The sequence below is a fragment of the Silurus aristotelis genome (genome assembly GCF_946808225.1).
Source record: "Silurus aristotelis genome assembly, chromosome: 21".
Lineage (NCBI taxonomy): Eukaryota > Metazoa > Chordata > Actinopteri > Siluriformes > Siluridae > Silurus > Silurus aristotelis.
The window spans coordinates 20,178,767-20,193,614 of NC_139594.1; the positions used below are offsets into that span (position 1 = coordinate 20,178,767).

Genomic DNA, 14,848 nt, shown 5'->3' on the forward strand with positions numbered 1-14,848 from the left:
GCTTTTCTCTTTATATATGCTGCCTCTGGGTGAAATTATAAACATGGTATTTGCTTCCATTGCTATGCTGATGATACACAGCTGTATATTTCATTAAAGCCAGATATAGACTTAATTACGTTGAGGAACGTGTCAAGGAACTTTTGCACTAGGACCACATGCATGGTCTTCAACAGGAGATTACTGTGATTAGTTTACACTAGTCTCCATTTCCATCTAATGACACAAAACATCCACATTCTCCTACATAATACACAATTAGAAAGCAGAAATGATTTATATGGGTAATACCTGAACTCATCTAGATGAGGATGGGTTCTGTTTTCCTCAATGAGATCCTCTCATGGTTTTGTATCAAGAGTTTTTTTCTAGAGGGTGTTTTTTCAAGGCAGGCGCATTTGTAAAAAGTTAAGCGTTGTTGTGCCGCACGTGATGCTGCGTCTTGCCATTACACTGGCAAACCTGCGATGTCCCCCTCCATCTGGTAACTTCCCAAGAAAATGGTAAGACTCGCATAAGGAACCAGACTCAAGAGGGTACCCATCCTCATCTGGGTGGCACCGAATGTCCATCTATTACAGCTTATTACAGCCAGCAGGTGGCAGTAGTCTGTATTCGGCACCCAAACAGGAACCGTTAGAGCTAGCTAACGGATGCCTGTATCTTTCTTCAATACTGTCTGCTAAGCAGCGAAAGAAAAGAGCAAGAATGACAAAAAAACACCATCGTTCAATCTCTTCAGTCTCTCTTTTTATGTGCTCAATCGCTAAGCCGAATATCTCACCGGAGTTCTCTTTCTCATCGACGAGTTCCGCCGCGGAGTCGACATGCAGCATCGTTCCGAAAAACGGCCGACAATTTTGTGTATCACATTTAATAATTAACTGTTATATTTTATGATGGAGTGAGAAAAAAAAACAGGCCGAAAAATAAACTGCTAAAAATAATTTTATATTGGCATCACGTGTCGGTCAACTTTAATTTTTTTTTTCGACCACAAATGAATAAGTAAATAAATAACGAGCTGAATGAAGATATGGATTTTTACAAAGAGTTCGCCCGCAAAAACTCACCACAATACACACACTTTACTATGATCTATTGCTCCCTGTACTTACAGCTTCTTGGTCGTGGTTGGAGCAGGTTGTTCCAGTTGTATTGATTTATATCGCCCCCTTGTGTTTGTCTAAAGCTATTACACACCAACGAAAGCTAACCTGCAGTCTTAACACACACACTTAACGAAATCATTACTGAGAAACGATAACATGTACTTAGTGGTGTGTAATATCGATGATGTTTATGATGTTCTTCGCATCTTCGATCATTTTGTGAAATGTGTCCTACACAGCGAATGTGTGACAGTGTGTGTGTTTGGAACCGTATGTGTGTGTGATGATCAGAATGAGTCAGGAGTCAATGGTTCGCAATAAATACAACTTTAATCGAATGCTTACAGACCTGATGTGGAGAAATGTGACTACATCATTGTGAAATTACATGACCGTGTAGGTTTTTTTTGTTTACTCCACCACCCAGAGATGAAGAACTGTACGCTGGAACAGGAGAGTGACTTCTGATCTCACACACCTTCCTCCTCTACCTCAATCCCTCAGAGGGACTTTGCTAACGTTCACTAACGCTTTACTGAATACCTACTATCTACTGACCTCATCCTCAACCTCCTCCACATCTTCAACCTCAAACTCATTCTAAAGCACAACCTCCTCCTCAGCCACTTTCTTCTGCTCTTCCTTGCGTCTGTGGACTTACAACTGCACTGTACACCACGTCCTTCTTCTCTCTCTCACACACACACACACACACACACACACACACACACACACACACACACACACACACACACACACACACACACACACACACACACACACACACACACACACACACACACACACACACACACACACACACCCTCCAGCAGGGTGTAAACCCCTGGACCAGCGTATGGAGAAAGAACAGCGGGATGTACTGGAGATGTTGGAGAAGAAATGCAACAGTGGATCACAGATGAAGCTCAGGAGATCGTTGATGAGGAAATGAGGAGATGTAGTGCCAAGATCTTTAGTGTGTCATGTGACTTCTGGTTGTAGTGTCTGCATGTGTGTGTGAGTGCAGTTCTGGGTCGTCACTGTCCTGGCTGGAAGCGCGTCACTCCCTCGTTCAGGTGGTGGATGAGAGACGGACAGGGTGGAGGTCAGATGAAGAAGAAGAAGATGAAGAAGAAGAAGAAGAAAAGGGGGGAGGTAAGTAATTGGGTGTAAAAGAGGGGGGGTTCAAGACAGGGAATCATCCCACTTTGTTTTCAGGACTCGTCGTTTTCAGCAGGGGGCGTGGTCGCGTTGTTAGCGGAGTGATCCAGGTCCGACTTGCTGGAAATTCGGTCGAGCTCCGCCTGGACGTCAGTCAGCCCCAATTTCGAACCTGAAACACACACACGGCCGGAGCGTGCGGCGTCAGGGGACAAAACGATAAACACACACGCCCTTATTTTTTGTTCTTTATTAAATCTTGTTTATGTAAATGAAGCGTCTATGCGGCTTCTCACGTGAGACTGTTAAAGAACATGCGGTGCATGAAGCTGATGTCGAAACCCCTGGAGATGTTCCGGTATCTACACTGCTATCGAAACTGCGACAGAAAAATACGAGCTGAATCTATAATACACAGGAAATGGAGCATGTAATGGAGTTCTGAGGGAGTGTGTGTTTATTACAGAACGATGAAGTGGTGTCGGAAAGGGCTGAGCAGGTTAGGGGGCCCTTAAATTAAGACCCGTTTACAATGATTTACTTTTCAAGGCCTAAAATCTATGATTTTTACATTTGAGACTTTTTAAGATTTTGTTGAAACCCTGTAGAGGGCGAGAGAGAGCAAGAGACTTTACATACACATATATACAATATATGAACAATTATATTTACATATACACTGTATGGCCAAAAGTATTTGGACACCCAAATTTTACCCGTCCGTATGTCTCCAAACTGTTTCCGCGAAGTTGCAGGTACTACGGGAGTTTTTTTTTTTCTTTCATCACTTGAACAAGGAGACCAGAACCCGTTCCAGCATGACACAGAGTGCACAAAGCCAGCTCCATGAAGATCCGCTTTCCATTAGGGTTGGAAGATGTGGAAGATCTCCTGCTGTAGAGCTCCAACCCTACATAAAGGTCACCTACACCAGTACCTGACTTTACTAACACCCTTGTTGCTGAAAGAATCTCCAAAAATCTAGTGAAACGTCTTCGCAGAATAGTGGAGGGAATTACCACAGTACATGGGGAGTAAATGGTGGAACTGGAGGTTTAAAAAAAAAACAAAAAAAACAGCAATATTATGCTCGGGTGTCCACAAACTTTTGGCCATATATTGTAGATTTAATAAAAATGCTGGGTGCTGGGGGGCGGGGCGGTACAGCAGTGACGATAGAGTAGGGGCGATAGGGCAGGGGCGGGGTCCTGAGAGCAGAGTGCTGGGAGGGGAGGGTGCAGGGGGGGTGGCAGGGGGCGCCATCTGCCATGCTGGACTCGCACTGCTGAGCCTGTGGCATCGTACAGGAGACGCTCGAGTGTGAACTTGTATTTCTATACTTGTGTAAATAAAAGTATAAGTGATATACATCATGGTAAACACATCATTATATATGTAGAAGTATAGAAACACAAGTGGGGGAGGTGTATGGGTTCATGCAGCGACATATGATTGGTTAGAATACCGTGCAGGAAAAGTCTGCATGAACACACACCTTAACGTGGCCAACATCCCTTGGCTAACACACACCCAAAAGACACACAGATGATGAAAGACGGTTACATACATGTTCATGAGGAAAGACTTAAGACACAGACGCACACACATAGCACTCACTCATCACAGCAGTGTGAAATTGTGGGATTATAGCAGTGTGGGATTATTGTAGTGTAGGATTAAAGCAGTGTGGGATTATAGCAGTGTGAGATTGTAGGATTGTAGCAGTGTGGGATTAGATCAATGTAATATTGCAGTGTGCAGTTATAGAAGTGTGGGGTTATAGCAGCGCAGGATTATGGCAGTTTGGGGTCATAGCAGGGTAGGGTTATAGCAATGTAGGATTGTGCCAGTGTGGAATTATAGCAGTGTGGCAAGAGTGGGACTGTGGCACTGCAGGATTATGGCAGCGTGGGATTATAGCAGTGTGTCATTGTGAGTTTATAGCAGTGTGGGATTATGACAGTGTGGGGATTATAGTAGTGTGTCATTGTGGGTTTATAGCAGTGTGGGATTGTGCCAGTGTAAAATAATAGCAGTGTGGCAAGAGTGGGATTATAGCAGTGTGGGATTGTGGCAGTGTGGGGTTGTGGCAGTGTGAGTTTATAGCCGTGTGGCACTATAGGATTGTTGCAGTGCAAAATTATAGCAGTGTAGGATTATGGCAGTGTAGGATTATGACCGTGTGAGATTATAGAAGTGTGGCAGTGTAGGATTGTGGCGCTCTGAGATTATAGCAGTGTGGCAGTGTATGATTGTGACAGTGTGAGATTATAGCAGTGTGGTAGTGTAGGATTGTGGCACTGTGAGATTATAGCAGTGTGGCAGTGTATGATTGTGACAGTGTGAGATTATAGCAGTGTGGCAGTGTAGGATTGTGGCGCTGTGAGATTATAGCAGTGTGGCAGTGTAGGATTGTGGCGCTGTGAGATTATAGCAGTGTGGCAGTGTCGGATTGTGGCGCTGTGAGATTATAGCAGTGTGGCAGTGTCGGATTGTGGCACTGTAAAATTTTAGCAGTGTGGCAGTGTAGGATTGTGGCGCTGTGAGATTATAGCACTGTGGCAGTGTCGGATTGTGGCACTGTGAGATTATAGCAGTGTGGGATTATAGCAGTGTGAGATTGTGACAGTGTAAGATTATAGCAGTGTGGCAGTGAGGGATAATTTACACCATCCTTTTTAAATGAAACTGAGGTGACACGATTAATCAGAGTGGCAACGAAAAGAAAATGTAATCAAATAAAATTAAATTAAATAAAATTAAAGAGTAGAAAGGGAAACAGTGTCATGTGACTGAAAGTAAGCGCCGTGTTCACTTCAGCGTGTGTGAGAGTTAATCTGCAGATGTGCCAGCTATGTCAGTCCAGGTTACGTGTGTGTGTGCGTGTGTTAAACTAGTTAGTGTTTTGTGCACATGCAGTACAGGTTTAATGGGGTGTTGTTTTTTACCGTTGCTGATGTCAGAAATCTGGTATGGAGGAGGAGGAACACATGAGGAAGAGGAGAGTGAGAACAAAAAGATGGATAAACAACGGCGGACAAATGTCTTCTCTTCATCTGTCTATCTATTTATCTATCAAAAAAAAAAAAACTAAGAAAAAAAAAAGTTAGTGGGGGGAGCTACTGGATAATATGGAAGTAAAGAAGTGTGTGATGAGACACGTGTAGACGTCCTGGTGGATGTGAGGTGGTGCTTCTTACCGGACTTGCGCACTGTTCCAGGCGTGTTCCCGCCCCCTCCTGCAGGCTGACCCGGCCCAGGAGAACCGGCTTTCTTAGTCAGAAGACTGTTGAAGAAGTTCGCCAGCACACCCTCACTAGTTTGACCTCCTGCCACATGGAGAAGATGAGCTCAGCACAAACACACTGATGTTCTCCTACCTACAGCCCAGCTATGTTCTCTCCCAGCTCTTTACTACACTCAGAGTAACACAGACACAATGTTCAGCTCCACAAGAACATGTTCAAGAAGAAAGGTTAAAAGAGATGAGAATGAAGGGAGGGGGAAAAAAAGCGGAGCGCTCCCTAACCCTTGTCCTGTCAACATTCAGCTGGAGGCTTAAACATCTAACCACGGCTGTAACCAATTCCTCCAGGAGTCTGCTGGAAGAACGGTTACGGTGCTGGAGTTCTCTGAGTCTGGGCTGACAGATGTGTGCACAGGAGAGAAAGAGAATCGAGAGATACACGAGAAGAAGAGAAGCATGCGTCCAGAAGGCCCGGCTCTCATACACACCTTTCATATTGGGATCAATCTTCTTGGTACCTGATTGCATGGGCATGACGTTCGCCACATTAGCGGCTGCCGAGCGATTGGTCGTCCTCGGGGAGCCGGTGGGAGCTCGGTTTGAGGGGTCCTAATATACACATACACACAACAACACACAACGGTGAGGCTAACACACACACACACACACACACACACACACACACACTCTGAAGTGCTATAAAAAGGAAGCACTCACCACTGGCCTTCCTGCTGTGGCTGCAGGCTGTTTCGCTAACAGAGTCTACAGGACACAGAGAGAGAGAGAAAGAGAGAGAGAAAGAGAGAGAAAGAAAGAGAGAGAGAGAGAGAGAGAGAGAGAGAGAGAAGGAGTTTAGCACCTACACAACACTCCTCTAATTAGAAAACTCTCCTTGCATTTACATCTCATCTCTCCATCATTGTGGTGTCGGGGCTTTCGTTTTTGCGGCTCACCAAATGTAATCCTTCTTACATATTAACGTATTAAGTGGCGGACAGCAAGTTTGTTTAGTTTCCACCTCGCACTTTTAGCACATTTAAAAATACATATATATTTTTTTTTTTTATTAGATTTAAAAAAAAAAATAAAACAAAATAAAAACAAAATGTAAAAAATGTAAACAATTGCATGAAGGATGGAACGAATGAAGACGTTTGTTAAAGTATAAAATAAGTAGATCATATCTTTAGAAAATTTAATTTTAAATATAAAACACACACACACACACACACACACACACACACACACCTTAATTACATTTTTCCATTTATATAATTTGATATATTTTAAATGATATATTTAAGTTTTAGAAAAATATTATAAAATATTAGTTTATAAATAATATATTAATCCCCGAACCATGGATTCCCCCCACCCCCCCGGAGTGGAAGTGAAAGGTTCTTGCAGCAGTATTACGAGCTCATAGGTTCATTAGAACTTGTGCAGTCGCGTAGTTGGTGTTTGGGATGGAATGTATTTTCGAAATCAACTTCCTACAGCATTACCTGCAACTTCACGAGGAACACTTGGTCATCTTCGGCCTGGATCTCCTTCTCATGTACAAACTGTAAGAGTGAAGCGGAACATTCAAGCGGGGATTTCAAAACACAGAAACCTTCCACCTTCACACCTCACATGGGATGAGCATTACTGGGACAAAAATACACACACATTTTCTGAACATCTTATTCCACCTGTGTGTTATTATAATAAGCTCCTCTCTCCTGGGGAGATGTTCCGCTGGATTTTGTTAAGGTTGTTTTAAGGATGTTACAAAAATGTCAGTTACTGACGTAAGTGATACTTTAATATTGTCGGGTGTCCTGATACTGCGTGAGCAGCCACATCTTACCTTTCTGACTGGAGGCTTTACTATTACATCTTCAAAGTTATCTTCTGCTTTGACGCTCTGGAAGTTCTCGTGTAGGATGGTGATTTTTTTCTCGTTGTCCCACCCTGACGGACTGAAACACAAAAGACGGAGCTCAATGCTCGCGACTCCAGCTGGAGACGGAGAACTCACCTCGTCCTGCAGACACTTACATAAACACAGAGTCCTTCTCCACCACCTGGGCGGGGAAATGAAACGGGAAGCCGTATAACCTGTGAATGAGGTATTTATATATCAAGTCTATGTTTTTGTTCTCCTTCATGGATGTGTAGAGCAGCGCAGCTCCGTCTGAGAGCGAGTGAGCAACGGGTCAAGGAGAAGAACGTGCCGAGAACCTGCAGAACGTCCGCCTCAAGAGGTTGTCATTAAGCCAAAAAGCCTCTCCAGATAACGCCGTCATCACGAACATATGACCGTCTGACCTGCTAACACTGGATTAATGCCTCTGTGTCTGTGTGTCTGTGTGTGTGTGTGTGTGTGTGTGTGTGTGTGTGTGTGTGTGTGTGTATAAGTGTGTGTGAGTGCGTGTGTGTGTGTGTGTGTGTGTGTGAGATTTATGAGGGTTCAGCTGTAAAGGATACACTGCAGGCAGAAGCGGCGGATGTGCGACTGGATGAAGTCTAAGTGCTCGTCTCTATAATCATGTTCCTTCTCCAAAGTGCTGATAGCATCACACTGAGAGAGAGAGAGAGAGAGAGAGAGAGAGAGAGAGAGAGAGAGAGAGAGAGAGAGAGAGAGAGAGAGGTTTAAGGGTACTAGGGTACCAAAGGGGCTGCAGGGGGGAATGCACCGGGGGGAACGCCAGTTATATATCACTGCTATATACAGTGAGGAAAATAAGTATTTGAACACGCTGCTATTTTGCAAGTTCTCCCACTTAGAAATCATGGAGGGGTCTGAAATTGTCTTCGTAGGTGCATGTCCACTGTGAGAGACATAATCTAAAAAAAAATTCCAGAAATCACAATATATGATTTTGTAACTATTTATTTGTATGATACAGCTGCAAATAAGTATTTGAACACCTGAGAAAGTCAATGTTAATATTTGGTACAGGAGCCTTTGTTTGCAATTACAGAGGTCAAACGTTTCCTGTAGTTTTTCACCAGGTTTGCACACACTGCAGGAGGGATTTTGGCCCACTCCTCCACACAGATCTTCTCTAGATCAGTCAGGTTTCTGGCCTGTCGCTGAGAAACACGGAGTTTGAGCTCCCTCCAAAGATTCTCTATTGGGTTTAGGTCTGGAGTGAAGGGTGTAGTGATGGGTGTGTTGTAGTAATAGGTGTGGTGTGGTGATGGTTGTTGTGAGGGTGTGGTGTAGTGAGGGGTGTAGTGATGGGTGTGTTGTAGTGAAGGGTGTAATGAGGGGTGTGTTGTAGTGAAGGGTGTAATGAGGGGTGTGTTGTAGTGAAGGGTGCGGTGAGGGGTATGTTGTAGTGATGGGTGTAGTGATGGGTGTGTTGTAGTGAAGGGTGTAGTGATGTGTGTGTTGTAGTGAAGGGTGTAGAGTGAGGGGTGTGTTGTAGTTAAGGGTGTGGTGAGGGGTATGTTGTAGTGATGGGTGTAGTATGGGGTGTGTTGACGTGATTGGTGTAGTGTGGGGTGTAGTGAGGGGTGTGTTGTAGTGAAGGGTGTGGTGAGGGGTATGTTGTAGTGATGGGTGTAGTGAGGGGTGTGTTGACGTGATTGGTGTAGTGTGGGGTGTAGTGATGGGTGTAGTGAGGAGTGTTGTAGTGAAGGTTGTAGTGCAGGGTGTAGTGAGGGGTGTGTTGTAGTGATGGGTGTAGTGATGGGTGTGGTGTAGTGAAGGGTGTAGTGAGGGGTGTGTTGTAGTAAAGGGTGTAGTGGTGGGTGTGGTGTAGTAAAGGGTGTAGTGAGGGGTGTGTTGTAGTGAAGGGTGTAGTGATGGGTGTGTTGTAGTAATAGGTGTGGTGTGGTGATGGTTGTTGTGAGGGGTGTAGTGATGGGTGTGTTGTAGTGAAGGGTGTAATGAGGGGTGTGTTGTAGTGAAGGGTGTAATGAGGGGTGTGTTGTAGTGAAGGGTGCGGTGAGGGGTATGTTGTAGTGATGGGTGTAGTGATGGGTGTGTTGTAGTGAAGGGTGTAGTGATGGGTGTGTTGTAGTGAAGGGTGTAGAGTGAGGGGTGTGTTGTAGTGAAGGGTGTGGTGAGGGGTATGTTGTAGTGATGGGTGTAGTATGGGGTGTGTTGACGTGATTGGTGTAGTGTGGGGTGTAGTGATGGGTGTAGTGAGGGGTGTGTTGTAGTGAAGGGTGTGGTGAGGGGTATGTTGTAGTGATGGGTGTAGTGATGGGTGTAGTGAGGGGTGTAGTGAGGAGTGTGTTGTAGTGAAGGTTGTAGTGCAGGGTGTAGTGAGGGGTGTGTTGTAGTGATGGGTGTAGTGATGGGTGTGGTGTAGTGAAGGGTGTAGTGAGGGGTGTGTTGTAGTAAAGGGTGTAGTGGTGGGTGTGGTGTAGTGAAGGGTGTAGTGAGGGGTGTGTTGTAGTGAAGGGTGTAGTGAGGGGTGTGTTGTAGTGATGGGTGTAGTGATGGGTGTGGTGTAGTGAAGGGTGTAGTGAGGGGTGTGTTGTAGTGAAGGGTGTAGTGAGGGGTGTGTTGTAGTGAAGGTTGTAGTGAGGGGTGTAGTGAGGGGTGTGTTGTAGTGAAGGTTGTAGTGCGGAGTGTAGTGAGGGGTGTGTTGTAGTGATGGGTGTAGTGATAGATGTGTTGTAGTGAGGGTGTGTTGTAGTGAGGGGTGTAGTGAGGGGTGTGTTGAAGTGAGGATGTAGTGAGGGGTGTGTTGTAGTGAGGGGTGTAGTGATAGGTGTGTTGTAGTGAGGGGTGTGTTGTAGTGAAGGGTGTAGTGAGGAGTGTTTTGTAGTGATAGGTGTAGTGAGGGGTGTGTTGTAGTGAAGGTTGTAGTGCGGGGTATAGTGAGGGGTGTGTTGTAGTGAAGGGTGTAGTAAGGGGGGGGTGTTGTAGTGATGGGTGTAGTGATGGGTGTGGTGTAGTGAAGGGTGTAGTGATAGATGTGTTGTAGTGAGGGGTGTGTTGTAGTGAGGGTGTGTTGCAGTGAGGGGTGTACTGAGGGGTGTGTTGTAGTGAGGCGTGTAGTGAGGGGTGTGTTGAAGTGAGGGTGTAGTGAGGGATGTGTTGTAGTGATGGGTGTAGTGAGGGGTGTAGTGATAGGTATGTTGTAGTGAGGGGTGTGTTGTAGTGAAGGGTGTGTTGTACTGAAGGGTGTAGTGACGGGTGTGTTGTAGTGAGGGGTGTGTTGTAGTGAAGGGTGTAGTGAGGGGTGTGTTGTAGTGAGGGGTGTGTTGTAGTGAAGGGTGTAGTGAGAGGTGTGTTGTAGTGATGGGTGTGTTATAGTGAGGGGTGTAGTGAGGGGCATTGCCTACCTTGGTACACACCACCACTAGAGGAATGCCCAGGTTGTGTGTGAGTGTGTTATCACCCAGCGGAAGCACAATGCTCTCCTCCTCCGACTCTGCAGTTCTCCTTGGAGAGACTCCTTCCACACTGCTCCCAGGCTCCACATATTCCTGGAACTGCTTCACCACTGCACAAGGACACAGCACAATTAACCAACATACATACACACACACACACACACACACACACACACACACACACCCACCCACATCACTTGACCAACACACACACACACACACACACACACACACACACACACACACACACAACACACACCCCCACATCACTTAACCAACACACAGCACGATTGACCAACACACACAAACACACACACACACATCACTTAACCAACACACAGCACGATTTACCAACACACACACACACACACACACACACACACACACACACACACACACACACTGCATTATCGGGTCCACTGTGGAAAAAAATGGGCAAGGCCGGCTTTAAGGTCGTTTGAGGGGGGCTGGAAGCTCAGTGGTTAAGACATTGAACTTTAAAACAGAAGGTCATAAGTTCAAATCCCAGCACCACCAAACTTTCACTGCTGAGCCTTTCACCCTCAAATGCTGTTGTTAGTCGCTCTGGATGAGGGCGTGTCCCAAAATGCCATAAATGTAAATGTATGACTTTTATAACTTTTATTAAATCCTGGGGTCCAAATTCACCTGATGACTTTGTGACACGCTCCTGCTCACTAGAGCTGCACGATTTGGGGAAAATGTCATGTTGTGATTATTGTGGTCAATATTGCGATATGCGATCGCAATAAACTCACGAGACCATTCGGTTCTAAAATCCTTAAACCTGCTCCACTCTGAAGCTCCTGACAAGCTGAAGAGCTCAGAGGTATGCATACAGGTTGGAGTATACCTACAATCATACACCTACAACCTCAGACCTACAACCATACACCCAGACCTGCACACCTACACCCTCGTACCTACACACATACCTGTACACCTATACCCATACACCTACACCAGCGTACCCACACATACCTGCACACCTACACCCATACACCAGCGTACCAATACATACCTGCACACCTACACCAGCGTACCCACACATACCTGCAAACCTACACCCATACACCAGCGTACCTACACATACCTGCACACCTACACCAGCGTACCTACACATAACTGCACACCTACACACACGCACCTACAACCGCACTTATACCTACACCCGCACACCTACACCCACACACCTATACCTGCACACCTACAATCGCACACCTACACCTGCAAACCTACACCAATACACCTACACCCATACCCCCGCACACCTACAAACCTACACCGATACACCTACACCCACACATGCACAACTACAACCAAACACCCAGACCTGCACACCTACACCCATACACCTACACCCCACTCACACCCCCAAGTCCACCTACTTCTGTGCTCGAGCTCTCTCATGGTCTCGGGAGGAACTCGCAGTTTGTCCAGGTAATCCCTCAGCACGCTGGTCCACTTGTGGAGCGAGTCGAGGGCCAGCCAGGGCCGGGAAAGATCTACCACCAACACAGCCAGAGAGTCAGCCAAGTTCTCCACGCCCATGGCAAACTTCTGCAGGCCTTTATGATACAGATCTCCATCCAGCACCCAGGCGTTACACCGCGAATGATCTACAAAACAAAGAATAACAAAATACAACCATGTGGTTTACAAAAACGTGGGCCATCAGTACTGAGATACTAAAGTTCAAATATCAAGTCAAGTCAAGAGGCTTTTATTGTCATTTTTACTATACACAGTGGTACACAGTACACAGTAAAAACGAAACAATGTTCCTCTGGAACCCTGGTGCTACACTAAACAACAACAGCATAGAGCTACAACACAAACAAAGTGCATTGAGTGCAACCTGGTGCAAACAAAAAAACATTACAGACAGACAACACAAGACAAGACAAAAGACATATGATGGTGATATTTGTTATATTAACCCTCCTGACCAGCTAGAACAACATCTGCTTCATTATACTGACCCAGACATGAAGGACAGACAAAGGAACTAGAGAGGAACTAGAGAGGAACCACAAATGACTGCAGAGTAACTACACAGGAACGAGAGAGGAACTACATAAGCACATAAAATTAGAGATTGTCTGCATTAAATACTGTGATGTGAAATGTTGAAGAAGTTCTCACCATCTATGTCCTCATCGTGGACGTTAAAGTACAAATACTCCAAGCCGCGACCTTTCATGTACTCCTCCACACCTTGCAGTCTGGCCACCAGCGTGGTCTTTCCAGATCCCACCTCACCTGCACACACAGAGAAACACTACAGATTTACAGGTGACACATGTGAATGTGAAGAAAACATCAGTCATGTGATCAGGGTTTGGGGATGTGGGGACATTACACCTGATACAGTGTGAGGATGTGAGGATGAAGGATGAAGGAGTGTTTGTAAAGGATGAATAAAGGTATATCAGAGATCAGGTGTATGTGATGATGAAGATGTGAGGATGAGGATGTGATGATGAAGATGTGAGGATGTGATGATGTGAGGATGAGAGGATGATGATGATGTGATAGGGTGGATGTGATGATGAAGATGTGATGATGTAATGATGAGGATGTGAGGATGAGGATGTGACGAGGTGGATGTGATGAGGATTTGATGATGAAGATGCGAGGATGATGTGAGGATGTAAGGATGAAACTGTGAGGATGAGATGATGAGGATGAGAGGATGAAGCTGTTAGGATGTGATAATGATGTGAGGATGTGATGATGAGAGGATGAGGATGTGATGATGAGGATGAAGATGTGAGGATGATGATGTGATAATGATGATGACGATGAGGATGTGAGGATAAAGATGTGAGGATGAGAGGATGAGGATGTAATGATGTGATGATGTAGATGTGATGATGAGGGTGTGATGATGAAGATGTGAGGATGAAGATGAGTGTAGGGTAGAAACACTCACCCATCACCAGCACATTCTTCCCAGAAGGCAGTTTAGACCGGGAGCGTGTGGAGACTTCACTCAGTATAGACGACCTGCACAGAAAACCAGACCAGGCAAAGTTTAGTACAGTGATTCACCCACCTGTCTGTCTCCCTGTCTCTCCCCCTTTCTGTCTCCCTGTTGCTCCCCCTTTCTGTCTCCCTGTTGCTCCCCCTGACTGTCTCCCTGTCTCTCCCTCTGACTCTGCCTCCCTGTCCCCCTGTCTCTCCCTCTGACTGTCTTCCTGTCTGTCCTTGTCCCCCTGTCTGTCTCCCTGCCTCCCTGTCTGTCTCCCTGCCTCCCTGTCCCCCTGTCTGTCCCTCTGACTCTGTCTTCCTGTCTGTCTCCATGCCTCTGCCTCCCTGTCCCTTTGACTCTGTCTTCCTGTCTGTCTCCATGCCTCTGCCTCCCTGTCCACCTGTCTGTCCTTCTGACTCTGTCTCTCCGTCTCCCTGGTCCGTTGTCCGCTCCTCTGACTCTGTCTCCCTGTCTCTGTCTCCCTCTCCCTGTCTCCGCTAGCTCCCCGCTAGCTCCCTGTCTCCTGCTCGCAGGTGTGTCTCACGGCTCCGGGTTGTGAGGGATCAACACAAACACTCACCACAGGTTCTGTCCGTCCTCATCCTCCTGGTTCTGGTTCTGGTTGTCCCCTGTGTTGTTGTGAACGTGTGTGCTAGCAGCTATCAGTGTGTTCCTCCCTACAGCCGCCATCTTCACAGGCTCCTGACACCGACACAAAGAGCCCGGATGTACTCGGCTCTGGTAGCGGTCTGATCACTTTCCTTTTCCCAATCACATTCCGGCTAATCCCGCCTCCTGCTCTAGGATTGGCTCTTCCGCTACAGGACGGCGCTGCAGCGCGGAAAAAAAGCGAGGTGCAACCAATCATAGCTGAACAGGCGGTGCGATTTTATCCAATCACAGTGCAGAAGGGGGTGTTATTCCAGAAACGGGTGGTTAGTAGAGCAGTGTTTTGGGCGTGGAACAGCGGGGCCGCAATCCCGGCACTAT

The 14,848-nt window shown here is 46.2% G+C and overlaps 1 protein-coding gene across 15 annotated transcripts; it reads right to left on the reverse strand.

The window, feature by feature from the left end:
- Positions 1 to 1,423: 1,423 nt before the first annotated feature.
- Positions 1,424 to 14,626, reverse strand: dync1li1 (dynein, cytoplasmic 1, light intermediate chain 1). Of its 15 annotated transcripts, none has more exons than XM_083523719.1 (15): positions 14,439 to 14,626; positions 13,820 to 13,893; positions 13,030 to 13,146; positions 12,273 to 12,503; positions 10,813 to 10,973; positions 7,993 to 8,086; positions 7,564 to 7,699; positions 7,373 to 7,484; positions 7,026 to 7,085; positions 6,238 to 6,282; positions 6,039 to 6,129; positions 5,474 to 5,602; positions 5,222 to 5,240; positions 1,912 to 2,445; positions 1,424 to 1,806 (listed from the first exon to the last, which is right to left on the reverse strand). In XM_083523719.1, the coding sequence occupies exons 1-13, from the start codon at positions 14,546 to 14,548 to the stop codon at positions 5,233 to 5,235; spliced, it is 1,368 nt and encodes a 455-aa protein (XP_083379845.1). In that variant the 5' UTR covers positions 14,549 to 14,626; the 3' UTR covers positions 1,424 to 1,806; positions 1,912 to 2,445; positions 5,222 to 5,232. The 15 variants fall into 15 exon arrangements, with proteins under 15 accessions (XP_083379845.1, XP_083379844.1, XP_083379854.1 ...); XM_083523718.1 differs by having other exon boundaries at positions 1,424 to 1,797; positions 1,898 to 2,445; XM_083523728.1 differs by lacking the exon at positions 5,222 to 5,240.
- Between the last annotated feature and the right edge of the window lie 222 nt (positions 14,627 to 14,848).

Coding starts and splice junctions, on each gene's coding strand:
- dync1li1 (XM_083523724.1), bottom strand. CDS start 14,548: ATGGCGGCTGTAGGGAGGAACACACTGATAGCTGCTAGCACACACGTT. Junction 7,086..7,372: donor TAAAGCCTCCAGTCAGAAAG/GTAAGATGTGGC, acceptor TCACTCTTACAG/TTTGTACATGAGAAGGAGAT. Junction 5,603..6,008: donor GATTGATCCCAATATGAAAG/GTGTGTATGAGA, acceptor TCCATGTGGCAG/GAGGTCAAACTAGTGAGGGT.